This window comes from Asterias rubens, chromosome 1 (genome assembly GCF_902459465.1).
Source record: "Asterias rubens chromosome 1, eAstRub1.3, whole genome shotgun sequence".
NCBI classification, from domain to species: Eukaryota; Metazoa; Echinodermata; class Asteroidea; order Forcipulatida; family Asteriidae; genus Asterias; species Asterias rubens.
In genome coordinates this window covers 27,272,532-27,286,527 of record NC_047062.1, presented here as the reverse complement: position 1 = coordinate 27,286,527, position 13,996 = coordinate 27,272,532, and the positions used below count along the sequence as shown (strand labels likewise).

The following is a 13,996-nucleotide window of genomic DNA, read 5'->3' as shown; positions in this document are numbered from 1 at the left end:
AACTTGTCCCTTCGAATTTGTTTTCAGTATTAATAAATTAAATATTATATGTAAATAGAAAAAAAAGCATCTATTCCTTATTCATATATTTAGAATGATGAAGTTACACACACCTTTTTTATTAGAGTATCTAAACTAAGGAAAAAGTAAAAATAGGTTCTTCATGGCCATAAGCTCTTGTTTTCATTTTTAATGATAACCATATGATTTCATTTCAGGGTCGGTTTAGTGGAATCTAAGATAAGAATTTTGGTGGGTAATCTTGAAAGGAATGCATACATCAAGCTGGCGCATGCAAACCCCAAATCTTTCAACCCACAAGAAATCGAGGAAAAGTAAGTTCAAACTAAATTTTCTCCATGGTATGAACAATTGCAACTTTCTCTCAGGGGGAACATTTGTTCAGCTTTCAGAGCAAACGGCTTGCAGTGCACTAAAGGTCCAATTTCTGCTCAAGCAAATCAATTTACATACAAATTTACACTTGACAAAACTAAGCAGGAAACCAAGGAAAGACGGTACATATAAAACATTATTTTTGCTGGATACATTTATTGGTAAGCAGAGCAGATTCTGCTGAGATACTTTTTATGCCTAATTAGCTCCATGAATGGGCAATCAAATTTATCAGGGCCCAATTTCATAGAGCTGCTGAATGGCCGATGTTGTGCTTACTGCCCTATTTCCATGACATAGTGCTGCTAACTGTAAGCATATAAAAAGGCATGCTACATTTAACCTTTAGGTGCTACTGTAGGAAAATGAATGCAAAGTCATGGTGGACGTGCAAGCTGGCTGCCTAATTTTCTTGCTTTCCTGTGAAAAATGCTTATGTTTAAGCAACATTTATTGATCACAAAAAGTTTGCTTTACATGAAGTACATGTAACACTATGAAATTGGCCCTTATTGAGGATGCATCTATCCAAGTTTTGCACCACTTACATGTTCATGTACATGTACATGTAGCTACAGAATGCCTACTGGTCATAATAACATTTTATTTCACAAAGTTGTGAAACTGTTACTTTCACAATAGTTATAGTAGTAAGCATTTTTATAGCTTCCATCCGTGCTAAATGCTCCTGGTTGCTTAACTATTAAAAAACAACACAAATCCACTTATTGAAAAATACAGACAAAGGTAACTTATTTTAAAAAGTACTGGTACACTACAAAAACACCATAATGTTGTTGACATTTCATTTTGCCAAAAACACTGGTATGAAATAACAACAATGATGTTGAAACCCTTCAGCCTACATGTATGTCACATCTAGCGATGCAAACTCATCCACAAACCATGTTCCTGCACCTCGGCACCATGGCCTTGACATTTGACCTTTTCAACCAAAAGGATGCTAACTTTCCTTTTGCCCAAGGGCAAAACAGGCATTGGTTTACTTTAGTGTGTTAAAGTAGACAATCATATTTAGTTTGTTTATTATATCTACATGTACAGTATGACATAAATCTGTTGTGACATGTATTAATGGTATGATTGGATTGCAGGAATGACTTCTTTGCATCTCTTTGGTTTATTGGCCTGGAGTTCAAACCTATTGATTCTTCCACCAATGTTGATTTGACCTTCGACATTCAAAGTTTTGTGGACACTGTACACAGGCAAGCCATTAGTATTGGCATGTTGAAAGATGGGATGAAAATAGAAGCCAAGCATGTCAAACGGTAAGTTATTTTAGGGCCATAGCATAATCTGTAGAACTGTACCATTAATGTTAATCCACTCCTAGAAAGAGAACCAACAGATGTTTGTCAAAGAACTTGTGTGCATAATTAATCAATCATAAACTCAGTCTTCGATAAGTTTCTTTGCGGTGGTAGAGGTGGGGGGGGGGTTACATCGCATACAAAGCATCTTGAAATTTGTCAGAAAAGATACAGATCCAAAATAAACTATACATTCAGTCAAATCACAAAACCGTGTGTTTGGGAATAAGCTGTACATGTGAAAATGTAATTCGTTTCAAAGAAACTGTAAATTTATTGCTGTCATTGTTACATTTGAAGAGGCAAATGGTCAATTGTTGTATTAGTCAATTGAGTCTTGTCCAAACTCCTTTACACATTAACTGCAGAGCTGACACTGAGGCTTTTCAACATTTACTACAACTACATGTACCATTTTAGGTTGGGACAAGAAGATTATGTTAAACTGAAATCATGTCAATGTAACTTCTGTTCAATGTGTAAGGATATTCGGTGACATGTAGATTGTAAAAAACTTTGTTTTTGTGCCTGGCACTCTCCTAGTTCTTTCTCCCTTCCATTGATAGCACACCTCAAAGCATAATCCAGGACGAGCACAAACAAGAATGGTGCTAGTGTGTCCCCCTGCAGAACTCCAGCCATGATTTCAAAGAGGTCTGTGGTACCATCTTACCCCACGTCGTTTTGTAGCTTGCAGTGATTGCCATGTCTACCTTCTCTGGGACAGCATATGCTCGGACGATCGCAATGAGCTTGTCTTGGTGTACAGTCTTTCTTGAAGTCGATGAAGGTGATGACACACGACATGTTCTTGTCCCAGACTCCTTCCAGTATTCGCCTCAGGGCAAGGATTTACCCAGTTGTGGGTCTGTTTGGACGGAAACCATTCTGCGAGTTTCTCAGAAGCGGATCAAGCACAGGGCATATGCGATTCAGAATCATACGGTTGTATGTCTTGATGACAAGAGAGGAAAGACTGATCCCCCAGTAGTTATCTGGTGAAGAGAAGTCACAGGATTTGGGTACTGGTATGATGTTAAGAGTAACCCACTCCTCAGGTAGCTCTCCCGAATCATAGGCTTAATTGTTAATGAGCGCCAGAACCGTGTTGTCCAGTGGGACGAACTTGAGTAACTCGAGTGTTACACCGTCCTCACCACATTTTTCCCCATCTTGATGTTTGACTTGGCCTTCTGGTTCTCCTTTAAGGAGAAGGGACTATCAAGTATGGGCAGGTTGCTGAACATTTGGGCTACTTGTGTGTCCTCATCCACTATTTCGGGAGAGTTCCCTAGCAGCTTCTTAAAGTGTGCATGCCATAGTAGCACCTTCTCCTCCGCGCTTGGGGCCTTGAGCATGGCAGCTTGGGATCTACATCTGGTAGAGATTTCATTTAATCAGCTTCCAACTTCTTGCATGCTGCTGGGCTTCATGTACGTTCTCGACCCCTTCTGCTCCAGCTCCTCTCTCTCGATAGTGGCAGAGCTGCTGTATAGCTCGTGCTTCTCCAGCTTGTACTTATCCCAAAGGAGCTGAGAATCTCTCTCTCTATTGTAGGCATGATTTGCCTCTGGCATCCTCTGCCTTGCAGCATGAACTCTTGGGTTGTTGCAGCTCTCCTTCTTTTTCTTTCTCTTGACTTGCTTCAGACAGGCTTTTGTAACATCGTGTTTCGCAGACACAAAGTGCTTGTAGAGATCTGAGAGATTGTCTGTGTCACTCTGTAGCACCTGGTACACACAGACCCCCATGGGCCCCACTCTATTCAAGGCAGGGAAGTCACAGTCAACCCTGTCACAGTTCGATGCTCCGGACCGCCAAGATTGGATGTTTCATCAGAGTTTTACCAAGAGATTGGATCAATTCTGCAAAACAAAGTGCAATAATAATCCTCCATTGTTCTCTTTAGGGAACCCGCACCATACCAGGCGCTGGGATCACCTTGTCCTTCTAATGAGGCTCCAGCATGCACGCAGACCCCTTGCAGTTCAACAGCAGCTATTTCTATTAATTCCTAGATGAATTTCAAGACTTTCCATTCTTGGCGATCCTGCTTTTGACAACAGCATTGATTGTGACTCTCATGCACCATCCAAGTTGAATATTCGAGTGAGCAGGAAATTACAGACCCATCAGGCCTCTCTTCTGTTAAAGGCAGTGGACACTATTGGTAATTACTCAAAATAATTATTATCATAAAAACCTTTCTTGATTATTATCATAAAAACCTTTCTTTTTACAGGTTTGTTATTTTATGCATATGTTGAGATACATGTACACCAAGCGAGAAGGCTGGTCCTTGATAATTACCAATAGTGTCCAGTGTCTTTAAAACTCAACCCCAGCCATACAAACGCCCCCAAAATGATGCTTCAAAAATAAAATGGCATTGGTAAAAGGGATGAGAAGGGTGCAAGCAGGAGACGGGACCGACTCAACACTTTTTGCATGATACAATTTGTATTATAAGACAAAACACATTGCATACCCTTTTGTACAGGCCTTTACCAAAGCCAAATCTACAAAATGATAACCCTCTCCAATAACCCCTTTATCCCACATTAATACATATAGTATTTTTGTATGCACTAATAGCGGCCAGCTAGCTAGCAGTTGCCGCACAAACCTGCTATTGCAAATGGTGAGGAGAACAAAAGAAGCAAATATGGCATGTATGGTAACATATATTGGCAGATCAGTACAGTTCTGTACATAACTGACATTCTAAATTGCTCTTTTAGCACTGGTAGCCTCTTATTACAAAGGAAATAAGCCGTGGTCATTCCATTCCCCCAAACCAAATCATCAGCCATCGAAAAACTTCAACCAATCTCACTTACGGACTACTTTACTAGAGTAGCAGAGAACTTTGCGATCAAATGGATTCTGCAAGACATCCTTCCCCAGCTTGACCCCCAACAGTTTGGAAACAAAGGGTTTCTCAACCACTCACTACCTAACCACCATCATGAATAATTCGTCTCGCAATGCTGATACTCTCAACACTGTATCTACAGTAGTTGCACAGACTACAGTAAAGCATTTGACAGGGTGTACCGTATTTTCCTGCGAATTAGACGCTCGGCGGACAAGGCGCAGGACCCTAAAATTACCCAAAAAAATTCAAACTTCAGCAGACAAGGCGCACCGCGGCACAAGGCGCATGTTTAACCGCACACAAAAGAACACCAGGCGCCACCTGATGTTGGTACATTGACACAAAGACGTAAATATTGTTGTCCTGTAGAACCTACGTTTACCAACCTTTATCCAATCAGCCATGCTGTCTATTTATTGTTAATAACATAAAGTCCGGCCGATCAGCGGGCAGAAACCATGGTCCACGCATTGTCCAAAGTTAATTTTATTTGCAACATGAACCCAGGCTAGGCCCATCCGACGTCCCATAACGAGGATCCTTGCTGATACAGATAACAATGCAACGACAGAAGGACATAGTGTGTGTAGCGTATCCACCGGCCGGGAGGGGTCGCTGCATCCATGCACATGTACACGTACGTGCGAGTTCGTAAAGCTAGCAATCTGTTGATTGCGCTGATCAATCTCGAGATTGCACAACAGATATCGGGGGCATGACATAGAGTTATATATAACTCTATGGGACATGACGTGGGCACCGTTCTAAACGATGTTTGCCGACGGGCCGGGCTGCGCTGCGCCCTCGCATTTGCGCCGCCTGGAAATGCGCTAAAATTCCCACGTGACAGTGCGGATCCCAAGCATGCCCAAACACGTCGAGTCTTGTCTCAATGCGTTAACTGTTGGTTCGCGTAATTTTTACCAATAGAGGGCGCTTAATCTCACGCTATTACATTGTTCCAAAACGCCCTCTAGCGTTCAATGTTTCTTGTATTTATTGTCACACGCAAAGTAACAACGACTATAGGTGTGATATCTGCTTTTGTGTTGCGTGATGAAATTTACAGACCTCGGAACGGTTGCGTTTTGGGGCTTATTTTCTGTGTCATTTTAAGTCGAACAAGGGCAAACATGATTTTAACAAGTGTTCCTACCCAAAGTTTTGAAGCAATAAAATAATTCAATAAAATAAAATGTGTTTTCGTCCCTTACGACCCTCTAATTTTTTATATAAAACTCTTGTCCTACCAAAAATGACAGTTAAGTTTCCTAAGCACTTATCAATCACAAAGGTCTAAAAAGAGGCAAATAAAAAACAATTTATTACCCCATCCTTTTAAAATAAGTTCAGCCTAAAGCACACTTGAAAGATCATTATTCTCTACAATAAAAACCCTCAAAGTTTACCACACAATAGTGGTTGGGTGAATGACGTTTGTATGAAGTTATTGACTGTCAATCGTTTTCGGAACGAATACCCGGCCACACAGAAAAACGTTTGTACAACGCCGACGTCTGTTGGACCGAAAGCTAGACGCATTGCGGCATTGTTGGAATGAAAGCACGGTCATGGGGAATAAACACGTTGCGGCATTGTTGGCATAATTGGACCGTCTGGGGGATTGCGGCATTGTTCGAACGAAAATACGGTCTCAGTGTCTGAATAACCTTGTTTGACCGCATTATTGAGTAAGGATTCTTCACACAAAGACCGTTGATTTGAACTGGACAAAAAGGTATTTTTTATTCCACGCAGTGATCATCAAAAAAAAGTCAACTGCCAGCGGACAAGGCGCACCGAAAGATAAGATGTACCGATGTTTTTGGGGTCTAAAAAGTCAGATAAGACGCGTCTTATCCGCAGGAAAATACGGTACTATACTCATCACCAAGTTGTTATCCCTAGGAACACGCCCATCAGTTATATACCATGGATGTGGGACTTTTTCTGTGAGCACCAACAGTCATGATAGTGTGTATGTTTACAACGGTGTATTGTCTGATTGGCAAACAACCATTGCTGGTTTTCCACAGGGAACATATTTGGGCCCGGTTGCATTTCTTGCAATGATTAATGATGCAGCGTCAGACATTTCAGCGCACGATGGAAGTACGTGGATGATATGACTCTTATTGAATCAATTAAACTCCCTGAGCAGAGTCATTATTCAAGAAGATCTGAGCTCCATTGAAGTATGGTCCATTGACAACCGCCTACATGTATGTAAAACCAGATAAATGTGCAGTAATGAGAGTATGCTTCAAAAAAGGATGCCACCAATGAGCGAACTGATACTGTGCAACCAGCCAATTCAAGAACAAAACTCCTTCAAACTCTGTGGCCTCACTATCCAATCTAGTCTGAAATGGGACCAATGGTTGATGGACATCCCTACAAAAGCAAGCAGACCCAGTTTGGACACCTTGAATTACACATCAACAGTGCAAACTCTTTAAACAACTTGAAAAAAGAGCATGCAGAATTATACTTGGATCTCAATACAATGGATATGAACAATCACTTAATGAAATTGGGCTGTGTACCCTTGCTAATAGGAGAGATGTTATCAATTTGTATGTAAACTACTTAATAATAATAATAATAATAACCAGATTTGTATAGCGCCATTCCATCTAGATCATGGCGCTCAGCAACAACAGGCAATGAAAAATACAATTAAAGAGCAATTAAAGGGCAACTGGAAGCAGGTGGGTTTTTAAGTTGTTTTTGAATGAAGAAACAGTGTCCAGTGATCTGATGCGAGATGGTATACTGTTCCACAGTTTCGGGCCGACAGTTGTGAAGGCTTTGTCCGCGTCAGTGTTTTTGGACCTGTGTTCTGACAGCAGCATACCATCACAGCAGGATCCAAGACCGGACCGACCAGAAACAAGAAGCTGGACACAGCAATCAAGGTATTGTGGAGCTGTGTGATGGAGACATTTGAAGATGAGGAGTGCACCTTAAATTGAATTCTTTTCCGGACGGGAAGCCAATTAAGTTGGGCTAGTAGCAAATGTGGTACCATTTTAAAGAGGAACAGTTCAGCTTTGCATTGATATATACCATATACAAAGACAGTATTAAATAATAACAAATATACTGGATTGAAAAAAGTTTCCTTACTTTTTGTGAGCAGTTTAGATGTACTGACAATGTGGGTGATAGTCGGGAGAAATGAGTTGACAGTAGACTTTAGTAACCATGTTGGAATGGGGTCAAGACTGCACGTTTTGTTGGCTGAAGAGCTGATGATTCGAGAAGTCAAGAACTTGTATCACCTCAGAATTGGCACTGCGTAAGATTGGCTCAATCACATGCTCAAATTTGCTGCAAATTTACTGTAAAATGCTTTTTGTGTCAGCATTTTTTGATTAGCAAAATAGGTCGTTGTTGTTTCAATTGAGGCAATTGACGTACTTCCGCTGATTCGTAAAAAAGTAAAAAGTACAAAGTGCGATTCTAGGGGACTTTTTCGCCACTTCCTCTCATACCGTCATCGTATTATCCCGCCACTTCCTCTCATACCGTCATCGTATTATCCCGCCACTTCCTCTCATACCGTCATCGTATTATCCCGCCACTTCCTCTCATACCGTCATCGTATTATCCCGCCACTTCCTCTCATACCGTCATCGTATTATCCCGCCACTTCCTCTCATACCGTCATCGTATTATCCCGCCACTTCCTCTCATACCGTCATCGTATTATCCCGCCACTTCCTCTCATACCGTCATCGTATTATCCCGCCACTTCCTCTCATACCGTCATCGTATTATCCCGCCACTTCCTCTCATACCGTCATCGTATTATCCCGCCACTTCCTCTCATACCGTCATCGTATTATCCCGCCACTTCCTCTCATACCGTCATCGTATTATCCCGCCACTTCCTCTCATACCGTCATCGTATTATCCCGCCACTTCCTCTCATACCGTCATCGTATTATCCCGCCACTTCCTCTCATACCGTCATCGTATTATCCCGCCACTTCCTCTCATACCGTCATCGTATTATCCCGCCACTTCCTCTCATACCGTCATCGTATTATCCCGCCACTTCCTCTCATACCGTCATCGTATTATCCCGCCACTTCCTCTCATACCGTCATCGTATTATCCCGCCACTTCCTCTCATACCGTCATCGTATTATCCCGCCACTTCCTCTCATACCGTCATCGTATTATCCCGCCACTTCCTCTCATACCGTCATCGTATTATCCCGCCACTTCCTCTCATACCGTCATCGTATTATCCCGCCACTTCCTCTCATACCGTCATCGTATTATCCCGCCACTTCCTCTCATACCGTCATCGTATTATCCCGCCACTTCCTCTCATACCGTCATCGTATTATCCCGCCACTTCCTCTCATACCGTCATCGTATTATCCCGCCACTTCCTCTCATACCGTCATCGTATTATCCCGCCACTTCCTCTCATACCGTCATCGTATTATCCCGGTGGCGTGAATTTCAGCATTGTACCACAGCTGGCGCAACCTGACGCTCTGGCGACTAGTCTGAAAGGGGGCGTGCCGATCAAGCACTTTTGTGATAACCGTGTTGAATTCGGAGACAAAGTCACTGGGGTTGGATACGTCGAAGCATGGTTGTGAGGCAGTGGCAAACTCCTTGGATAATAAGGGCAGATCAATAGACTGAAAGTTCCTTAAAGAACGAACAATATCAGGATATTTTGGCTTTGACATTCGGAGATTGCTACAAACAACGTGATGGTCTGATAGAGAGTTCTCATCGACAACACAAGACTGAACAAGTTTGTTATCTCACGACTAAGGACCAGGCGCCGATTTCACTAACGTCTATGTTTGCGATCATCGCCACAACACTTGCGATGAGATCGCAAACCTCAAATCCATCGCAATTGTAATGTCGCTGATTCTGCGTTTTACTAAAGCCATCGCAATTGCGATGACGTTAAAAATTAAATAAAGTTTTTGTCTGAAGCTAAAAGTAGTGACCTTTGACATCCTGCAACAAAATCGTCGGTCGTCGCTCGAAATGAAATAGCGTATTATATGTAAATCGTTGTCATGTTGGTGCATATGAACTATTGTGGACGATGTTTAGGCATTCATTTAGAAAGGGTTAAGGCATTTATAGGCCTATGGCCTCTATTATAATTTTAAGATTTTAACAAACAGTTTTCGTGAATCTGTTGTAACGGTGGGATTGATGAAAATTCTGACATATCTGTCTAATAATACTAAGCTCAATTTGCCAATACATTACACATTTTTTGTAAAAATGATGGTTAAAATAATCGAACCCAGATAGTATCTCCTTTTTACTAAGCTCTCTTTGCATCGCTGATAGTTGTCATCGGCAATCTGAATCTCCCAGGCAAAAGACCGCAAGACTAAAATAATGTAGCGCTACTCATTTTACTCTTAATCACGGACAAATTATACGTCTAGACGTACACCGCTATAACTAAGCACAGAATGGCGCAATGTATCATAAGTTTGCGATGAACTTTTACTTTGCGACCACTAACGAGTCTTCGCAAGATTTTCTTCGCTTACTAAAACTTTGCGATGAGTGTTCTCATCGCAAAGCGTTAGTTAAATTGGCCCCAGGTCCAAAATGTGACCACTCTTGTGCTTTTGACTGTTCACAAGTTGCTTGAAGCCAAACGCTTGCATGGACGACATAAATTGAGAAACGTCAGACCATGACGGCACATCAATGTGTAAGTTAAAGTCACTGACGATCAGAATCTTGTGAGAATTCAGGGCTATCATGTATGTATTCATGTATATATGCCGATAAAAGTGTAAAATTCCTTGAGAAACTGTAACATAGTGAATCCGTTTGTCGTCGAGGTAGGTGGTCTGTAGATGACTACAATATTGTTATCTCACTTTCTATCAATGAAATACGCATGTTCAAAGGTGTTACTTATGTAGTCAAAATTATGAATCAACATATCAAGTGGGGATTTATAAAGTAATCCAATCCCACCATAGTTTTTGGTCCGGTTGGAATCGGTGCTGGAGTTATCTCACCAATGACAATAGAGCTTTCATTGTTGAGCCAAGTTTCAGTCACTGCCATGATGTCAACCTCATGTTAGAGGACATACGTGTACTCCGAGAATGAAAGAGTTTTGTTGCGGATTGATCGGACGTTCCAAAAGCATACTTCAAGCTGACTAGGAGCAGATGGTGGGGGTAAATTGATCGTATGGGTTGATCGGCGTTTGGTCTTGCGTGATCCAGCTCGGGATTTGGCATTAATCACAAGACTTCTGATGGTGGACCAAATATGACAAGGGACAGGTCGTCCGTAACAGGCAGTCCTGATAGTCAAGAGTTGAGTTGTGGTGTATTGCGACGCGAGCGTTCGTTAGGCTATGTACTAGACCTGGGAAACACCTAAAGGTAGCGCAAGTGTTCCCAATTTGCCTTGGCGACGCGTACTGCGGTTGTACTCCACAATCTAAGAGATCTTACTGGACTAAACTTCAGGGTCTGGTATTAAGTAAAAGACAAGTCATAAGTAGTAACAACTGTCAAAACGTTAAGTTCTGGTGTCACAAAGAGTCAAGGCCCCATTTATTATGTCTTAAATAATTACAAGTACAGGTATATTATCGTCAGTGGTGACCACAGAGGCCGAGAACTACCAGACCTACCAAGTCTCACGCATTAGGCGTGAGACTCACGCATTTGGGCTCTGTCTCACGCTCACACGCACAGCAACTATTTTCTCATGCATTGGGGCCAGACCGGGAAAAATTTTTTTTACGACAATGCATTGCCAAATCGCGCTCGTGTACAAAAAACGCAATCTACAATGTTTGCACAATCTTCAGATTGCACGCAGTTTATCAGAATCATCAACTTGAGCTGCTGTACAAACAGGGGGCAAATTTGCAGATTGCGCACGCTTTTGCTCTCCCAGCAGGTTAAGCTAAAACTTGGCAGAGCGCAAAACGCTTATTGCGCACAAGTTTTTCCCGATTCATTTAGCTCCACTAGCGAAGACACAACAGGCAGAAGAAGTGAGCGGAGGATTTTGGACATCATTTTTAGTGGATTTTTTTGAAGGAAATAATCTGACACAATCGTACTTTCACATTAACCATCAACATCTCCTGTGTACGGGTTGTTCTAAAACCCCCTCGACCCCCATGACCCGCGACCCCCTCGACCATCGACTTTTGTGCGATCTTTTTTTCTGTACACCGAAATTGCCACAGTTCATAGCCTCAGCCAATCATGCACACAATTTTGTATGCTGACATCGACTACCATGCCTCGCACATCACAACAACACAGCGTACGAGACGGACCATACACACATAGTATGCACGAAGCAAACTTCGCGTGATTGGCTGCTGAGATCGGGCCTGTACATATTTAAAAAAACGCGGCACTTCCACGTGTGTATCTCTTGGCCGATCCGAGATTATTATCCCAACTGGAAACCTGCGTGTACTGCCCGAATACGATTACGGCCAACTCATTACGTGATGATCAGGCAGACCCATTTCCGGCCGATCGCTCCGGTCCTGTGTACTATTCCTCCATGGTACTACCATCTAAGCGGAGCTCAAGGTTGTAGACCCGACCGACCAAATGGCCACACGGACGTGTATGGGGTCCCCAAGTGTGCACGGAAGCGGAGAGTCCCAATTCTGTGTGGCTGATGCAGATAAATATAACCGCACTCTCAGACTTGAAGTCAAGCCTAGTCGTGGAAGGAAGTTGCGTCGCGGATCACACACTGAATTCTAAATCGGGGACTTAATTCTTACTCGGCCGTAAAGCGACATTTTATGAATTCGGAATTGGGACATTCTTCGAACACGGGGCGGACGTCGAGGGGTCGTGGGTCGAGGGGGTTTTAGAACAACCCCCTGTGTACCTCATGTGAGTTTTAATTATTCTGAAGAGGTTTTTGATGCACTTTGGAGCACTTTTTTGTCCACAATTAAATTTCTGCAATTTTTTTTATTTTATTAAAAAGAAAAGAAACAAAAAGTTGGGCGGCGATTTCGAAAGGCCTTCTAAACTGGCAATTTTTTTTCCAAGGGGGGGGGGGTGGTGAGCTTTTAAAAATCTCATGCATAGCTGGCTTCTGGACTTGGCATCTCTGAACTACTCCGTACGGGTTACATGGAAAATCACAACCAGTTACAAAGCTACATGTAAACCCTTTTATAGAAAAAAAATACCCATTGCCCATGTACAAATGTATATCATAAAGGTGGTGTAATAATTTAGTATCTTTCCATTATGTCACAACCCGAAATAACTATGACATACACTGTACTCATAAAATCTAGGTCCCAAGTTTACAAGTGGTGGTGCAATTAAATAACATGATACTCTTCCCTGGATGTGAAGTTAAGCTTCTTAATTAACACATACCTGAGGGTGTAGCTTACCACCTCGGTGAATCTAATACAAACAATAGTTAAAGGGGCGCAAGCCCCTGAACAATAACAATTTAGGGGATTCAAGTGACACGCAGAAAACAATGCTTAAGTAGGTAGTTATTTAAGAAAAAGGTTATACATGTACGTCCAATAAATACTCAACAACAAACTTAAGTAATAGGCCTACAGTATAGCAAAATTCAACAAGTGAAAATTAGTTCCACATCAGAAAATACTGAGGTAAAATCACTGAGTATAAAAAGAAAAAACATTTATAATCAGTACCATAATCAACATGAGATTGTTCTCGATTACTTCTGAAAATTACCACACATGCTAAAACGACTAAAAGCATAAAAAGATTTTCAATACACATTTCTTTGATTTGTAAATTAGAAGTAATGCCAAAACGGAATGATTTTTAAATGTTTCATAAGCTTATGGTTCAGTTTTTCTCAACAATAACCAAAGTGTATGAAATGTAGTACATTTGAACATAGCAACCCCCTCCCCCCAAAAAAAAACAAAAAAAAAATATATATATATATAGAGCGCTGGACTGGTTTAGTTATTTTGCCATAGAAATATGTACAGCTCCACTTGATCATTATAAAAGCAACTTATTGTAAAGCCCACAATTGCACATGAAAAATTTAAAAAGGAAGCGAACTGAATTTTGATTATATGGCAACAACGGAAAACAGGCTAACCTTTCATTTTGTTTTCCCTTTTTTTTTTAAAGATGGTTATCGTAAGAGTATGTACATGTATAGTATAAGATGGTTATCGTAAGAGTATGTACATGTATAGTATAAGATGGTTAACGTAAGAGTATGTACATGTATAGTATAAGATGGTTATCGTAAGAGTATGTACATGTATAGTATAAGATGGTTATCGTAAGAGTATGTACATGTATAGTATAAGATGGTTAACGTAAGAGTATGTACATGTATAGTTTAAGATGGTTATCGT

The 13,996-nt window shown here is 41.4% G+C and overlaps 1 protein-coding gene across 1 annotated transcript in view; it reads left to right on the top strand.

Annotated features, from left to right (window-relative positions):
• LOC117289097 (poly(A) polymerase beta-like) overlaps nt 1-13,996 on the top strand; it is a 139,678-nt gene that overhangs the window by 105,051 nt on the left and 20,631 nt on the right. Inside the window, exons 13-14 of the mRNA XM_033770060.1 lie at nt 219-335; nt 1,512-1,688. Of these exons, the coding sequence (XP_033625951.1) occupies nt 219-335; nt 1,512-1,688 (294 nt within the window). The remainder of the gene's footprint in view (nt 1-218; nt 336-1,511; nt 1,689-13,996) is intronic.